Source organism: Chlamydotis macqueenii, chromosome 17 (genome assembly GCF_036417535.1).
Source record: "Chlamydotis macqueenii isolate bChlMac1 chromosome 17, bChlMac1.mat, whole genome shotgun sequence".
In the NCBI taxonomy this organism is placed as follows: Eukaryota; Metazoa; Chordata; class Aves; order Otidiformes; family Otididae; genus Chlamydotis; species Chlamydotis macqueenii.
In genome coordinates, this window is record NC_141572.1 from 7,149,062 (window position 1) to 7,165,603 (window position 16,542).

Consider the following 16,542-nt stretch of genomic DNA (forward strand, 5'->3'; position numbering starts at 1 on the left):
AACTGCTACATTATTATGTAGATTTATTAATCCTCTTTATAGACACTAGTGGTTTTTTCCTTCCTCCCCACCTTGTCTTGTTTTTTTTTTCTACTATGCACCTGCAGAAGCCAGGTGCTGCTGGCAGCTCCCAGGGCTAGAAGGACAGAGAGGAAGAGGTTGCTGAAGTCCAAGTATGTTCAACGTGCTACGCTGATGAGCTGCAACGTGTTGTTTGAGTATTTCCTTTCCACACGGCCGCTGCTGGCAGCGAGGCAGGACTCAGCCCTGCCTGATTAGGTACGTAAGCCAGATGTGAATTTTGAGATTCATCTCTGGTTTTCACAGATGCAAAAAAAAAAAAAAAAATACGAGGTTCTTTGCTTGTATCTGAGTCAACACACTTTATGGACTGAGCGTAGCATATATTGTTAACAAGTTATTTATGGGAGCAAGGGGAAAAATTCTCCCAGGCATATTCATAGACGTGATGGATTTCAGTAAACTAAGTATAATCAAAAGATCCAGCTTTAAGGGTAGTGCTTCACATAATCCATTTTTTTTTCTCCACCTAATAAAAGCCAAACAGACAATTTGGGCTGGAATTTGAGTGACATACTAAGTTCCTCCCCTCCATCCTCTCTAAAAATATGTATTTGTCAGTATCCTCCTCTCACTCTGAACAGATGGCTGGTGAATGGTTAAACCAGAAGAGAAAGGACAGTAAATTTAATTCTCTTGTAGACTCCACTAGGCTAAAGGGAATTTTCACTTGGGTTTTGTTTCTCTGAAGTAGTTCTGGAAATACAGTAACACACTGCTGAAGTCTCATTCCCAGGAGTCAGCCTTGCGATTAACCGGGCTTGGTTGAAACTCCACAAAGCATATCACTGTCCCATGATTTCGGTGGGTTTCCCACAGGCACAAGGACGTGCTGGGGGGAACATCCTCAGCAAGTGCCTTGGTAAGTGACTCCTCCTCACAGAAACTTCCTTGGGGAATTTGCAGAAGGAATGTCTGATCAGGAGCAAATTCACAACAAAGGGATGTGTCTATTTGTCAAAGATTGTTAAACATATCATCAAGCATAGCACATGCACTTCATGCATTTAATGCTTCTGCCTATCGGTGGGTCAATTTCTGGATTAACACTGGATTTTCCAAGGTGTTGAGCACCCACGATGACTTCAGTGGGAGCTCCAGCAACAGCAGTACTGTGGGCCTCAAAGAATAAGCACTTCCAAGATAAACATTAGAGTTAGGAAAAGAGCTGGAAAGCAGAACCCAGAGTACAGAATAAGCCTGTAAGAAGACTGAGAGCAAAGGCATGGGTCATACTGTGATCACACAGGCTTCTCCAATCCCATTGTAAGTGTATTTCTGAACGTATATGCATTCTGTATTTAATATGGGGCCAATTCAGAGCAGCTCAAACCCCACAGGAAACCACAGCAAACAAAAATTCTATGCTGTCTTACATCCTTATCAGATTGCCGGAGAGTTCATGCCAATGGGGAAGTCTGATTTTTCACAAAACTAAAAAAGAACAGCTTCTTCCAGATAAAACCAAGTTAGTAATGAGCTTCTCAGCACACACGATTATATAATTCACCTTTTTAAATATGTAAAAACACCTGCTGACTTCAAGCAGACTTTTTTAAAAAAGCACAACACAGGAATAAATGCACACTATCTAAGAGAAACCACATGCATGCCGCAGGCCAGATCCTCTGCTGTCCAACTCTTCTCCTTCAATGGACCTCACAACTTCAGGGATACTTTGCTAACACGCATCATCTGAGGAGTGGACCCAGAATTCTTTTCCATTCTTAATTACAATGATTGTACTAGGCATTTGTCAATAACTCCTTTTCTGCCCCCTACCTCCCTCCAATGTCACTTTTTCTGAATTTGTCCAAAAGTAAATCCTTTCCTAAATGACAGGAACTGGAAAACTCTTAAGTTCTGCCCCGTCCCAACTGGCTACCCAAATACCCAAATCTCTGGGTTCTTTTGAGATAAACGTGTCTTTTTTTCCTGTCCACCATCACTATTATCATTTTTACTCCAATAAAAAATGAAGAACTAACAAAAAATCCAACCTTTTCCCCCCTCTTTCACAAATCAGAATTTCTTTTTTTTTTTTTCCGTGCAAAGAATTAAGGAAAAGTCCTTAAAAGACATAAATGAAAGACAACATCGTCTCATCTAGCTCAGTGGGTTTGACACCGTATTTTACCACTGTCAGGTACCACGAAGTAAAAACCTAACACAGAAATGTAAGAAAAAAATCTGTTTAAACTGAAAGCTTATTTTGCATGTGATTTTATACGCTGCCTCACATTTCACTGACAATACACATTTATCAGATGCAGACGAGCAGATCTACTGACATACGTAATTCTTCACTAAGGCCAACCAAGGAATATTTCATGCAGAATGCCTTTCCTGTAAATAAGTGTTCAGAGAACTAAAAAAAAATAAATTTCATACTCCCTTCCTTGATTTCTAAGAGGAGAGAGAAATTCCCCATCTGTTCTGCCTGACATCTCTATCAGCATTCCTGTGCGCCCAGGGATGTTTCAGACCTGCAGCCCCCAGCCAGAACGGAGCGAACGTGGCATAAATGCCTGACGGAGAGTTAAAGATCAGTTCTTTGGCTGCCAAATCGGAATAGCTCTTTTCCGCACCACTGAAAAGCAATGAGAATGCTTCAATGAACGCTCTAGGTTGTTTAGGTAGATGAATAGTTGAAGTTGCTTTTCTGGCGTGTCCTCTGTATGTAAACTGGCACTGTCCCATGAATGCAAAAGGCCCACATGGCTTATGTTGCACATTTCCCTCTTCACTCAGATATTAGTTCACTTTTGCCATCTAAAACACGTATTCCATTAAGTTACCAAATTGATCCTAAGAGATAGTAGACGCTATGGATAGGAAAACAAATCTCCCTTAATAAACACGTCCTTTCCTTTGCATTGCATAAATAAAACTTCCCAGATCAAACTCAGCATGGTACCAGGGATGCTGCAATGAACCATGTTCTGAGCAGGAGTGATAGGTGTGAAGCCTCTGGAGGGGAGGGACCGCGCAGGAGAAAGACTGCAAACAGGTGGGGAAAGTTGTTTTTGTTCTCTTCCTCATTATCCTGTTTTGGTTTGATTAATAATAATAAATAAATAGATAGTTTTCCCCAAGTCGAGTCTGTTTTGCCCATAATGGTAACTTCAATGATCTCTCCCTGCCCTTATCTCAAACCTGAGCCTTTCTCAAGGTTATATTATCTCTCCCTCTTCCCTGGGAGGGTGGAGGGGAGTGAGACAGAGACTGCACAGCTTGGTCCCGAGCAGGGCTGCACTATACCAGGAGCGAAGACCTTGTGGCTTTGCCCTGCAAAAGCATAACCATGTCTCTGTTGTAAAGTACTTAGGATAACCAAAGCCAGCAGAAGATTAGGAGGAATTATGCACTTTCTTGAGAATCAATTGCTCACAGCCACTATAGTAAATTGCACTATATATGACAGTATAAAATAGTACCTGCAAAGTATTACCCATAGACCTGGGGATCTTGATCTTTAGCTCTTCTTCTTAGTTCATTAAAATGCCAGTTTTCTACATTTTAAAAACACTGCAAAGTGCAGGGATAATCCATAATGATGGGCTCTCTGTGGCACAGTCTGATGAATACTCGCCTTTCAGGTCCTCCTTCTCACATTGGGCTGTCTCTGTCTCTCTGGTACACTGAAATCTTTTGATGAAATCCTTACTCCACTGCTTCCTTATTGATACCTCCCCCTCCACCTTTGTCTGGCAAAATTTTAATTACTACAGTGCTGCATAACTCCATTCAGTGCTCATACTACCTCTGTGATAGCAGCAAAAGCAATTCCTAAGATAGAATACAAGTATAACACTCTATCATCACGTCTTCTTTTACAGCTCCTAGCACCCTCTTTATGGCTGCTAATATATTGTGGTCTCTGCCTTTCACTTACTGATTTCAGCTCTCCTTCACTCAATGTGTCTTTATTCTCACCCAGAGAATTAACACTCCATCTCTAGTGTCTCTCTTTCTTGCTCCCAGCTATAATGTAGTGAAGTTCTCTTCTCCTTGTCGTGTTTTCTTTCCCATCTCTCAAAGACAGAAGTCTATATAATGCTCCACATCTTCTGCAACACAATTAGCAGCCAGGATGCACTGGTCTGCGCTCGGCTTTACTCTGTGTTGCTTAACGCACAGTGGGTGAACCCAGTACAAAAGTCAGAGCAGGAATGCTGAAATCTTCAGAGGACTGAAGGGAAAACTGAACGATAGAGGCTTGTCTGATACAAGCCCTCAGCGAGGAACATATAGGAGCTTTTCATACCTATTGGTTTTTGGGTTGCTGACTCTAGATGCTGTCTTCTATTGAGAAAAAGTAACCACTAAAAACAGACAAGGTTCTGCTGCAAGATGGGTAGAATTTTACATATGAACTGCAGACATACATTAGCATGTAATTTTAATTTAAAATTCAATTTGAGAATTAATAACAATGGCCTCCCTTTCAGCTAGCCCTCTCCACTTCTGCTCTCACAACAGCAGCACTGGCTCACACTATCAAAAGCCTGAAGGGGAACAGGGCAGTGGAAAATCTCTGCTCTGCACCAGTAAATTTCAACATCTGAGAAGCAAAAAAGCAGCAATTAAGCACAGCAAAATAAATAATTCAATAGTTAATTTGACCTGCCAGGTTGTAGAGTATTTTTTTTTTTATATCCTACCAGATTGTATTTTAGTTTAGAAGTGTCCCTGGAGAGTAATGCTGTGAGAGCCCATAAAATGCTGTAGTACAATACAAGGCAAAACCTCACCTGTAAATGGTGCAACTATTGTTTAAAGAAAAGTTTTTTTTCTTGTCAGTCTTGCATATTTCATGAGAAAGTGAAGCTCTTTTTTGATTATTTGTGAATTCATCTGCCAACTGGTTAGGCAGGTAAAGCAGCTGTAGATTGGAAGACTAAAATTGCAATGCAGGTACTTAACTTCTACATGGAACACAAACCAAACAGAAAGCTAATGCTCTTTTCTGTGATAAAAGAATTGCCTTCTTTTTAATTGCCTCACAAATAATCCATAGACAGCTTTGAGTGGGAGCAATTCATGTGGCAGCTGAATACATGAATATACATTGAAAATGGGGGAAAAATATTAATGCAAGATGAGACTTAGTAGAAGAACATAACAGAAGCACTTTGACAAGGTACTCCCGCAAGCCTACCAAGTCTATAGGATTATGAAATAGGGATGATGTTAATAATGTTAACCTGGTGGGAAAAAATAAAGCAGTCCAAACGGAAGGACTTCCAGTCCCTCCTAGTAAAAGAAGGTAAGAGGAAAATTGAGATGACAAAAAACCACATCTGTACAGGCGGACAGCATTAAAACTAAGAGGAAACAGGTAGAAGGTTTGAGATGGCTGTCAACAGCCCCAAAGGTTGAGGGGAACAACAGGAGAAAGAGCAGAAGGGAACACTGAGCCTCCACATGTGGCTCTGAAACAAAGGGACACAGATGCTGCTGGTGCAGGTTTGCTATTGTTATTGTCATCCGTCCTCTGTGGCTGCTCCAGAAGCCAAGAGGTCTCAGAGCAGCTGCACAGACTGGCTCAGCAGCCTTACTGAGACCTACGTGCCCTTGTTGAAAGGAGGGTACACCAGGGAGGATGCAGTAAGTGCAAAAATTTTTTATCCTGGATGCACACACAGTCTCATTTACTGAGTAGTCTAGGTTCTTGTTATGCTGATTTCAGCCCTTTCTGACGTTAATCCAAAGCAGTAAGGTTAAAAAAATAAAACCAAAAACAACCACAAAACCCTTTCCTGCTGACTGACACCGTTGCCTAGCTTCTCTGGGTAGAGTACCTCATTAAGATCTCAATGGCCTTTATAGAAGTGATGACAAAACTCTCTGCAAGGCTCAGGAAACTGCAGCTTGGGCAGGACAAGCACTGGGAACAGCATCCAGAGCACGCTCTCCCCAGTCCTCGATTCTGTCCGGTAGCTGATATTACCCTACATGAACATTTCCAATGATTTGAAACATCTAGTTGTTTTAAAAATAATAATAAAAAATAAATTAAATCAGCTCTTAAACAACTACTGTTATAGTCTTTCATAGTCCTGGGGGAAAAAAAAACAGAGTGAACATTAACCAGGTGCACTACAAGACTTGTTTTATTGCATCTTCCATTTTATAAAGATATTCATGAACATACAAAAATAAACACTCCACTCCTTTGCAATTAAGTTTCCTGCTGGTTGTAAGCATAGCTATTTTTAGTTTTAATTTGGGGATATCTCCCAGAACTGCAGAGCATAATCAGCTCCACCATAACCCTGCATCATCATTATCAAGTCCCAGACTATCTTTGGAAAACACATATTTTACATACTGTAGGTCCCAGCAGCCCTTTTTCAGCTGACTGTACATACCAGTTCCCTCAGTCCCCACTTCCAGTAATGGCAAATACTGGCCACTAAGTGGTGCCACAAAGACTTACTGCAAGTGCAGCTCTGGCCCATTAAACCCCAAAGTCTTCTTGTGACAGCCAATACTGCTCCCTTGCCAAACCAAGGGGATAAGGAAAGACGTGCTGTGCTCATTTCAAGCCCCGCCTAAAATGCAGGAAATGCATTCAATATTTCCCTCAGATGTAAACGCAAGAAAATTTATGAGGAAGTTCAAGTTTCTAAGAAGAAATGTTAGAAAATGACAAGACGACAAAAGTGCTTGAAAGCATGCATCTGCCTCCAGCCCAGAGCATCCTTAACGGTACCTCCCCATTTGACTGCTTTGGTAATTGCTAATGTGATAACACCAGCCTACAGCTGTCTCATCCCTACAGTTTTTTTAGCTTCCCTGTTGCTGAGCAAATCTATTTCACAGTCTTTGAGATGTCGGGCACAGCGTAACAGCACTGCTCTCCCTGGGGGAACAGCCAACATCTTACCAGCCGATGTTGAACTCAACGTGAGCATCAAAGAACCCAACGACAGGAGAGGTTGCTGCTTTCCAGCCTTGGATTCTCGCTCGAATCAGTCCTTCTCGTTTGCTGTTGCGCACTATTTTCACCAGGCCTGGGTATCTTTTATTGACATACTGGTCCAGATTGAATTTTAGCTCAACTGCGGGACAAAAAAAAACACACCAATATTCATAATGAGAAAAAACCCTGCAATGTTAAGTTTTACTTTGATTTATTCTGCACTAGAAATGGAAAGAAATCCCTAAATATTCCTAAACCCTCAGTCAGTCTCACAGACACAAACCAAGTACCGCAGCTGTGGCGTGGAGCAGTTCCAGGGGTACCAGCTCTGAGAAATCGTCTACACATCAGAGCAGTTACTGTTAGACTTACACAGGTTTAATACGGCCTGATGGATTTCAGTATTGTTTTGAAGAGGCAGTTTTTCTAAATATTTTAAAATAATTACTATTCTAATTCTCTGATGATTTGTGTTAGGTTACAACTGGACTCTGGAGGAGCAATTCTGACCTTACAGCAGTGTAACATGGGAGTCTGATGATTTTTTTTTTTTTTTTCTGATTTATGCTGTTCAGTAAGAGTTTGAAAAATAACCTCAATGGATTTTGGGTTAAGACCTAATTCAGATCACAATTAATTTTTCTTTCTTTTAAAGGTTTTCCCTTAAATATAATAAAGACTCCTCAATACCAGGCTTATTTCCTGTTGAGCTAAAAGAATATTGAAGATTTCAAATAGACTTACTCTCTTTTGTTCATTTTCAGGCATTCAACCACAGACAGAGCAGAACTCATTCACTCCTTCATTCAGCTTCATTTCAATAGGCTTATAAACAGACAAATTACCAAAATGGTCTCTCTATTTTTTTTTAAATCAATCTAGTTTGGTAATCAATTTACACAGCGACTTATTCATAATGAGGCTTTTACTCAAATATATTTATTAGGAAAACTAGTAGAAGCTTCCAAGACATTAGAAGCCTCATTCTTCTGATCTATATTACACAGGAGAATCATTATCATTGGAATCAAAGACCTGATAAATCTCCAGTTATCTAGAAGAATGACAGATAAAAGCCATATAAGAGTTCACTGAGAAACAATGAGTCCAGTTCTTCTCTGTATTACATTGTCTCAAACACTTTTCAATCTCCCAAAATTACTCCACAGGTTACACTGCTGTAAGTGAAAGCAGAATTGGACAAAAGCTTTCTTAAACCTATAGGTTTTGGAACTAATTTTTGGTTTAGATATTTGTTCTCTCAACCCTCCTTTCTCTTTGGGGATCTTGAAGAGGAACAGCAACTTAAAACGGAAAGGTTTAAAGCTGTTGATCTGTGGAGGAAAAGCTAAACTTGAGCCTTATTTTAACTAATGTGATTTGAGAAGATGCAACAGTTCTACCAGTGTAAGGTATAACAACTTAAAACATAACACTGCTAGTCGCTTATACCCTAAAAGTTCTTCAAACCCAACCGTTCTGTGAAACATGTTCATCAGTAGCACCCTATATGTTCACCAACATTTTGAATTTTGATTGTTGTAACAGCAGCAATTAATGAACCAAATGACCTGAAAGCTGCATGTGCTTTGTGCCCATTCTGTTTCATTCTCACAGTCTAATTTATTCTCTACCTCAAAAAAAAAAAAAAAAAAAAAATCAGGCTCAAGATCTGATATTATCAGCACCTGTTTAAATAATGAAGAAGCAGAAATGCTGCCACGTAAAAGAGTGGAAACTATCTTTAAGGAGAATCTGTAGCCCCACTTTTCCTCAGAAGCAAAATTTAAACTTTTAATTTAATAACATATTCCTCTAGATCTGAAAATTTGGAGAAAAGTGTCATTTAGATATTAAGATTGCCTATACAAACGTCATTCATCCTCTGAGGATTTCAAGGAAATCAGGAGGGTTTATCCACAAAATACTCACAGCTTTGTGCAAGTGGCTCAATCAACCCTCTCATCAACAAAAACAAACTCTTGTAAATTCTACTGACTTCAATAGCGGTACATGAATTTAAACCAACTTATGATCTACATTATTAGCCATAAACCAGCAGTTGCATGTATGACCCTCCTCTCCCAGCTGTTTAAATGCAGAATAACTCAATGCTGTTTCATCCCAACATTAAAAAAAAAAAAAAAAAAAAAAAAAAGGCATTTCAGCTAGTAGTGACTAAACTCCCTTTGATTGACACTTCATGACCATTAACCACACAGGATACAGTACTTAGAGGACAAGTTACATATGTTCACCATTGTCACTGTTGTCATCCACCAGAATGATCTCCTTGAGCAAGTGTGAGGGGGTGTGATTCACAACGCTGTGCACAGAGCGCAGGATGACGGAGAGCGCCTCGTTTACAAATATAAAGACCACAGAGATCTGGGGCAGGTCATCTGGGTAGGTCATCTGTTTGCACCTGGAGAGAAGAAAGAAAGAATTAAAACCCAAGGAGCCACTGGGAGGCTAGAGAAGGCTCATCATACTATAGCCCGTCTGTGCTCCCAGGGGAATCATCAAAAGGTCTGCTGCTAACTCATAGTTAGATCTGACACTTTCAAAACCAGCAAATTTTGCATTTGCCCATACAAAGAGCACTTGCCACTCTTTCTGATTTTGCAGTTTCTGCAGCAAAAACAAATGTATGACGTTTGTTGTACAGGCATGCACTCGCTGAAATATTTACAAAACAGATCTGCTCCATCCGAGACGTCACCTTGGCAGGCAGCTACATCCTGACATTCACAATTTGCTTTTGTGCTTGCTCATTGGTACATATACGTTACCATAGACCATTTTGAGAAGAAAAACTGAGGCCTGGAGAAGGCACACAGCACAGAGCAGAACCTCTGCTTCCCAAGCCCACAGCCCATGCCCTTCTGTAACACCATGCTACCTTCTTTTAGTGGAATTCTCTTCCACTAGCAAAGGTGCAAACTTAAAAAAATTACCTACGTGTTCTCACTGTCAAAAGCCATTCAGAATTACCATAGCAATTACTAAACCTGCTCTCTAAAATACTGCTAATGATATCACAGGAAATGACTTTTCCTGCTCTTATCAAACTTTCTGACCTCTTTGCTCATTACTTTGGCATAACAATCACTTTTTTTTTTCCCCAGTATCAGCAGTCATGGTGATGGGGAGGGCAACAAATGCTTGACTGTTGGGTAACCTCTGGAAATCAGTTATGAATTCTAGTAAAGTGCAATTATTCATAATTCCTACTCATCCAAGTGCTATTTGCTCAGAGACTTGAGTACTTGTCAGTGATTACAGTGTTACCATAGCTACTTACTGGCAGCTCACTGGTGGCCTGTACCATACAGAGGACCACTGTGCAAAACTTCTGGCTAAGCAGCATTCTTACACAGTCTAAAAATAAACCTGGAACAAGGACTGATTTGTACAGGAGGTGTGAATGCTCTGACACAGCCTCCTTTTTTAATTTCTTTTTGAATGTGATTTTCCTCTTGACCGCACCGACGTATCAAAGAAGTCCATCAGGAATACTTCACTAACAGGAAAGTGCTATCAGCTAAAAACACCGACCTTGCAATATTTCCCTTGATGAGGGACATCTTTGGTCTGACAGCAATTTGCTTCAGAGCCTCACTTGCCTCAGCAGGACACAGCAAATCGCATCTCAGTAAATCGGACTGATGCCCAGAGAGTGGGTGCACTGCTGGTGGGAGTGGGGCAGACGAAGAAGCCCACCCCAGGCCACCTGTCCTGGTGGGGTTCTGCATCAGCACTCTGAGCTAACAGGGAAGCAAAGGAACCATGTAGTTGAAGTCTGGAGACAGCGAGGAGGCTGTGGCAGAGGAGGAGGGAGCAGAGAGGGAATGAGAGAGCAGACAAAGAGGCATTTGCAATAAAAGGAAAGGTAGGATGAACACAAATGTCAGAAGCAGGAAGGCACGTGTGGAAGGACCGAAGTATTTTGCCCGGGAAAAGACAGAGAAACCACTGAAGTAGTACAAGACCTCAGTGGATTAGGCTGGGCTTCCATTACCTTCTGATCATGAAATTTTACCAAACTTTTCTGGAGTAAAACGTATGTTTTATTGGCAAGTGAACTGAAACACCTGCGCAGCCAGCCACATATTCCTGCCCAGACTGAAAGGTTGATCAGGACTAATCCCCAGGGCTTTCCCTCCATCCTCCCACTTACATTCTGAGAAAACCGGTATTTCTAATTCAAGCTTTAAAACCAGCACATCTAAACCATAACATCCACTTCCGATTTATTTGTTCTTCATCATATTAAATCAATGCATTATTATCCTAAGTGTGACTCCATGGTCTTGCTGGTTCATAAGACTTTTCATGCCTTGGTTCTCAATGATGACTTACAGTGCAGGGCATCATGGGCAGCTTTAGATAAAAGGCTGTTTGGAATTTGTTATCCCACCTGGGTTAAGTCATTCCTGTCACTCCTCACTGCAATCTTCCTTCTGTCAAATCTCCCCTTTCTCTGTTATCAGAACATTGTTGAAAAACTGCATTTGGAAAGCGTGCTCCAACCACTACATATTAGAATATCTGGGGGAACATCTAAATGGACAAAGGCAAACCTTAGAATTTAGCAGTGGTTTAAAAGCTGTCATAAATTTATTTATTATTACAGCAAGGATGAAAAACAGCAAAAGCTGCTGTCCAGCTGAGTAGACTTTTCAGAGTATAGCTGTGATTTAGGAGTTTATTTCCTGCAGACTTCCAGTCAACCTTGAACTCTCAACTCCTTATGTCACTTCAGAAAATGAGATGGATGTGCTAGGGTAGTCAGGAGAAAGTACCAGTCCACTAACAAACACTGATGATGTCTGAGAGCACGAGCAATGCCAGTCCAGGCACCTTTCCTTAAAAATCAGTGGGTGCTTAAGTGTTTTGTTGGATTGCTGCCCAAGTGCTTCCCAATGTATTCTGTAATTAGATACCAGCCACAGCAATTTACAGTTAATACTTCCTTCATTCCAAGAAACTCTAACCAGCAATCGACACTCTGAGCCAAACAGTGACATTATCAAGTCACACGCAAGAATGCGCTACCATCAAAGCACAACAGCGCCTGCTGTCACCTTACACCACTTTTGCTTGGCCAGCTGCTGACAACAGATGAGCACATTGCAAAGGAACGTTCAGTCACTTGTGCCTGTATGCAAGGTTGAGAAAGTCAGAGTGGCAGGAAGACACAAAGACCTCCTTGGTGCAGCCCTTGATTTTGGCCCTGGAGCACGGCAGCAGGAGAGAGTTCATTCCAGAGAAGTCCCAGGAAAAAAGTAAGGCTACAACAAGCCTATTGGCTTTCAATAAGGCCTAGGGCATCCTCTCAGAAAATGGCTAGGCAGCTGTCTGGAGACAGAGGGAAAGCACCAGGCAAGAAACCTATGAGCTAATGATAGAGGAGCTTAACATAAGACTAGTCACTCTGATTATTTCTTTCAAGAAGTAACCAGAAGGTGAAGACATCAAACTGTACAAAGGTGTCCAGCAAGGCACACCTTGCTTGGTGTGCAACCCCACCATCAAAAGGACTTCGATAAGAAATTAAAAAATCACCCATTTCTGGCAGCCCTGGTACTGTGCCTGGGTGTTTAAGGCAGCCCTGCTTGGCCTTGGTTGCCCTGCTTGGGGAGCCCACAGCAGCACGCCCAGCACTCTGCCAGGGAAGGGAGCTGGGTACCACCATGCTCTCCATTCCTCTGCACTAGGTTTGATCACATTATGAACTGTGGCAACTGGGCAAGGGAGGACAATTACAGTAATTGATAGCTGAAACTTGGCCTCATTAACATCTGCCTAACACTACTGAGTTCAGGGAAAATTTAGAGCACACATTTGACCTCTGTGGTAGCTAACGGTGGTCTAAGCTGGCCAGGCATAGCTCACATTCAGTATCACTGTGATTCTAAATTAGTATTATGAACCGTCTCCAGGCCTCATAGTGTACAACTGGCCAAGGACTTCAGGTCTGAATTAGAAGCAGTGCCTCTCTCCAGGGCAGGTAGGTATGCTGTAGACAAACATACCACAGGACACATTTAGGAGCAGTGATTCCAAGCAAAGGCTGACAATGTCATGGCTAATCATTTCCATGGACCAGCTGAGGATGGATGAGATCTGATATGCGAAACAGCCCTTCAGGCACCTTTCATACAACACGCCGAGCATCAAACCTGAGGCATCCTGCTGTTGTCTTGGGAAGGGTCTCTGAGTGTTCTTGCTCTGTATTTGCTACTGCAGAGCTTGGCTGGCAACCCAGAGGTATTTCCTCTGTACGTGACAGAGAGCTTGATGTCAGATTATTTTGCTGTATTCTGGAGATGATTTTCACTCATTCTTTCCCTTGCATTGAACCAGTTCCTTAAATGAACATTTCCCAGCCAGCCACCTGCGCCCAACTGTGAGCACTGTCTATGCAGGCATAAGAAAACAGGAAAGGCTCCTCAGTTGGCAGACCAGAACCTTGGAAAAAAAGTCATGTACTAACACAAAAAAACGTCATGTGTTAGAAAGTGGGACAATGAGAAAACAAAAGCCTCTCAGCTGCATGTGAGCCTACTCAAAGCAGTCCTGTGAGCTTGTAGGCAATAAAGCGAAGGAAATATTATTTTCTCTGAACCTTAATTGCTCGATACCTGTATTTACTCTATTTGTATCAGATCCAACAGAAACATGGGAAATCCACTATTTATGAGAGCCGGTCTTACAGTCCATTTGAGTTGCACTACTTTTTGTGAAGGACTGACGCTACAGCCATGCGGGTAGTTCAGCGCCATTACCAGGGAAAGAAAAATCTTTCCTGCTCTCTTTCTCCTGCCCTCTCTCCTGTCTGCACACTTGCTAACGTCCAAAAATGAATTTTGCTTGCAGACCTTAATATACTGAGTTTGGAAATGGATTAGGCAACGCACTTAGAGATTTCTGACAGCTTTACCCTTCAGGAAGAAATGCAAACAAAATTAAAGCTGCTTCATGAATCTTTAAAGTACTTAATACGAGATATGTTTTTCCAATGAACCACTGGGATGGATATGACTGTTGGTTTCTCTCCTTCACAAACCTAATGAAATTGCTGGGCATGAAGAAACCTCCTCTGCAGTTCTAGCACAAAAACCTCCCGATGTGCTCCGTACCTGGAAAGCTGCAGAACGGTCTGTAGTCATTTTTTACAGCCACAGCAGGGGAAAAAGGTGAACAGCACTTTATCGGGTACACGATCAATGAAAGGACAAAGATAAATACTAAAAAGATTATTGAATCCCTGCTTGTTAAGGCTAACAAATACTACTTTTAATTACCAGGTCAATGTGTATTGTGAACTCAGTTAAACCAAAGGCTCAGAGTAATCTTACGTACATGGTTACCTTTTAGTACCTAAATGCTGCTGTGACTTCAGATTATTTACAACAGCTACATCACTAAATTTAGTGGCTAGTTCAATACCTGATTTTTTTCTCCAGAAAACCACTGTGGCTTTGCAGCTAGTGCTAGATATAACTGTAACTAACACACAAACTAGCATTACTTTCTTGTTTGGCATTAGCACAACAGTGAAAACGTGCCAAGCTACAAATACCTCCTTCCCCAGCATGGGGTTCAACTGCTGACCAGTCCACGGCAAAAGCAATGGCAGGCTACAAAACTGATCAGCTTCATGGATCACAAATCTGTCAGGCAGGGAGCTCCAACTCCTTCCTAATTAATTATCCTTCTCAATACAAGGTGTTAACTGTACTATGCCATAGCATTCTCTTTCTATTAAGGATGTTTTTTTTCTGCCCCATCCAAAAAGGAAAAAAAAAAAAAAAATCAAAACCAAACCACAGAATAATTTTTTTGAGTTCAAGACTTGCTCTTACTTTCTCCTCCTGTTTTGCAGCTGAAGGACAGCACTTGCTAAGAATCATGTAATATAAATACTCACAACTGTGAACAAGGGAGCAGTGGTACAGAACACTGATGCTCTATGTACCTTGAGAGGAGCAGCCCATTTTATTTACAACTAAGGCAAAAAGAGAAGCAACATTTGCTTTCAGAAAAAAACCTAGAATGGTGATACCAGCAGACACCTTTTTACCATGGCTATTTCTTCACGGTCTGTGTTGCTTTATGGAACAGCCTCCACTTTGATTTATCATACAGAAGAAAAATCAACACCTTCTCCTTTTGCCTGAATTTACTTGGGGGAAGTACAGATACAAGATACAGTGCAATTCTTGTTGGTGCTGTAAGCTTGGTAGTCTAGGCAGCTCTGAAAAACCATCAACACTGATGAGCAAAGGATCTGGTGGGTGAATTTCCTCTCCTGAGTGACAGCTAAAGAAATCAGGACAGTTTTTTGCTCCACCTCTGCAAGGACTATAACACTGCTGTCAGTATTTGGACATTCAGCATTAACACTGACTTCCTGTATCCACCCATTTTTGGGGTCCTTGTCAAAGAAAGTATTTGCCAAAGCAACGAAAGCCAATTTTGAGCTCTACCACCTCATTCTTCTTGAAGGAACAAATGGAATGACAGTTTCGCAAGAACGAAATGTAATGCTGAAGAACTGACTGCCTTTTCTACTCCTCAAGAGATCATCCCCATAGTATGCATTATTTAAAACACTCCTCCGTCAGGACTTCACAGCCCGTAAATGGTCAGCTTTCCTGAATAACTTCTACCTGGCTTCAGTTGCTCCCCTGGCCACACTCCATGCAGCATGTCCTCAGCAGTTATCCCTGAAGAAGAAATTCATTAAAATAAAGATACCTCCTCAACTCTTCCGGAGTACAAACTGTGTCTGTTCCTCCTCCCACAGTGTTTCAGTGCTTTGTATTAAAGAGGAGTCAGGGGAAGTCAGCTAAAATAATCTGTCCTCCAGCTTTTCTGATACACAGTGTTGTCGATGGTCATTTTCAGCATTTTTATAAACTGAGATCTTAAATCTACTTTATACTCTGGGAATTCCCAGCAGCCTTTTTCACATGCCTCCTTGACACATTTTTCCTTATTTTGTATCCCAAAGTCTAGGAAAGAAATCACCCGCGTTCATCAGAAAGAAATCAGGCCAAGTCCTTATTTCCATGCTAATCTCAAACACTTCCTGTATCAAGGAGAAGTGTCCTTTAACATCAAGCAGAAACAAATGATTGCAACACACCATGGGTCTACCAGCACACATCTGCTCCTGGGAACTTCCCACATGCCCAGGCTGGACAACTGGACTTCATGCCTGCAGGATTTACAGAATGAAGAACAGCAGCAGCCTTTTATAAATGTCTTTTATACCTTAGAACTCTCTCTTCTCTGTCCTATTTCCTACAGCAAAGACCAAATTTACAAGAATTTCTGCCTTGCAAAACTTCCACGAAGGAGAGAGCCCTTTCAAGCTGGGATGCAGGCAGTTCCATAGGTAGGTCAAAGCTCCCCATGAAGCTGCAATAACACACACGAGACAAGTGTTTCCTGAGAATCAAACATCAGGTTTTGTTCTTTTTTTTTCCTTTCTTTTTGAATTCCAGGCCAGTACAACTGGG

The 16,542-nt window shown here is 41.5% G+C and overlaps 1 protein-coding gene across 1 annotated transcript in view; it reads right to left on the reverse strand.

Moving 5' to 3' along the window:
• Window positions 1–16,542, reverse strand: part of GALNT9 (polypeptide N-acetylgalactosaminyltransferase 9) — a 145,008-nt gene that overhangs the window by 85,535 nt on the left and 42,931 nt on the right. The window contains exons 3-4 of the mRNA XM_086761405.1: window positions 9,268–9,434; window positions 6,974–7,148 (exon numbers count right to left, since the gene is read on the reverse strand). Of these exons, the coding sequence (XP_086617531.1) occupies window positions 6,974–7,148; window positions 9,268–9,434 (342 nt within the window). The remainder of the gene's footprint in view (window positions 1–6,973; window positions 7,149–9,267; window positions 9,435–16,542) is intronic.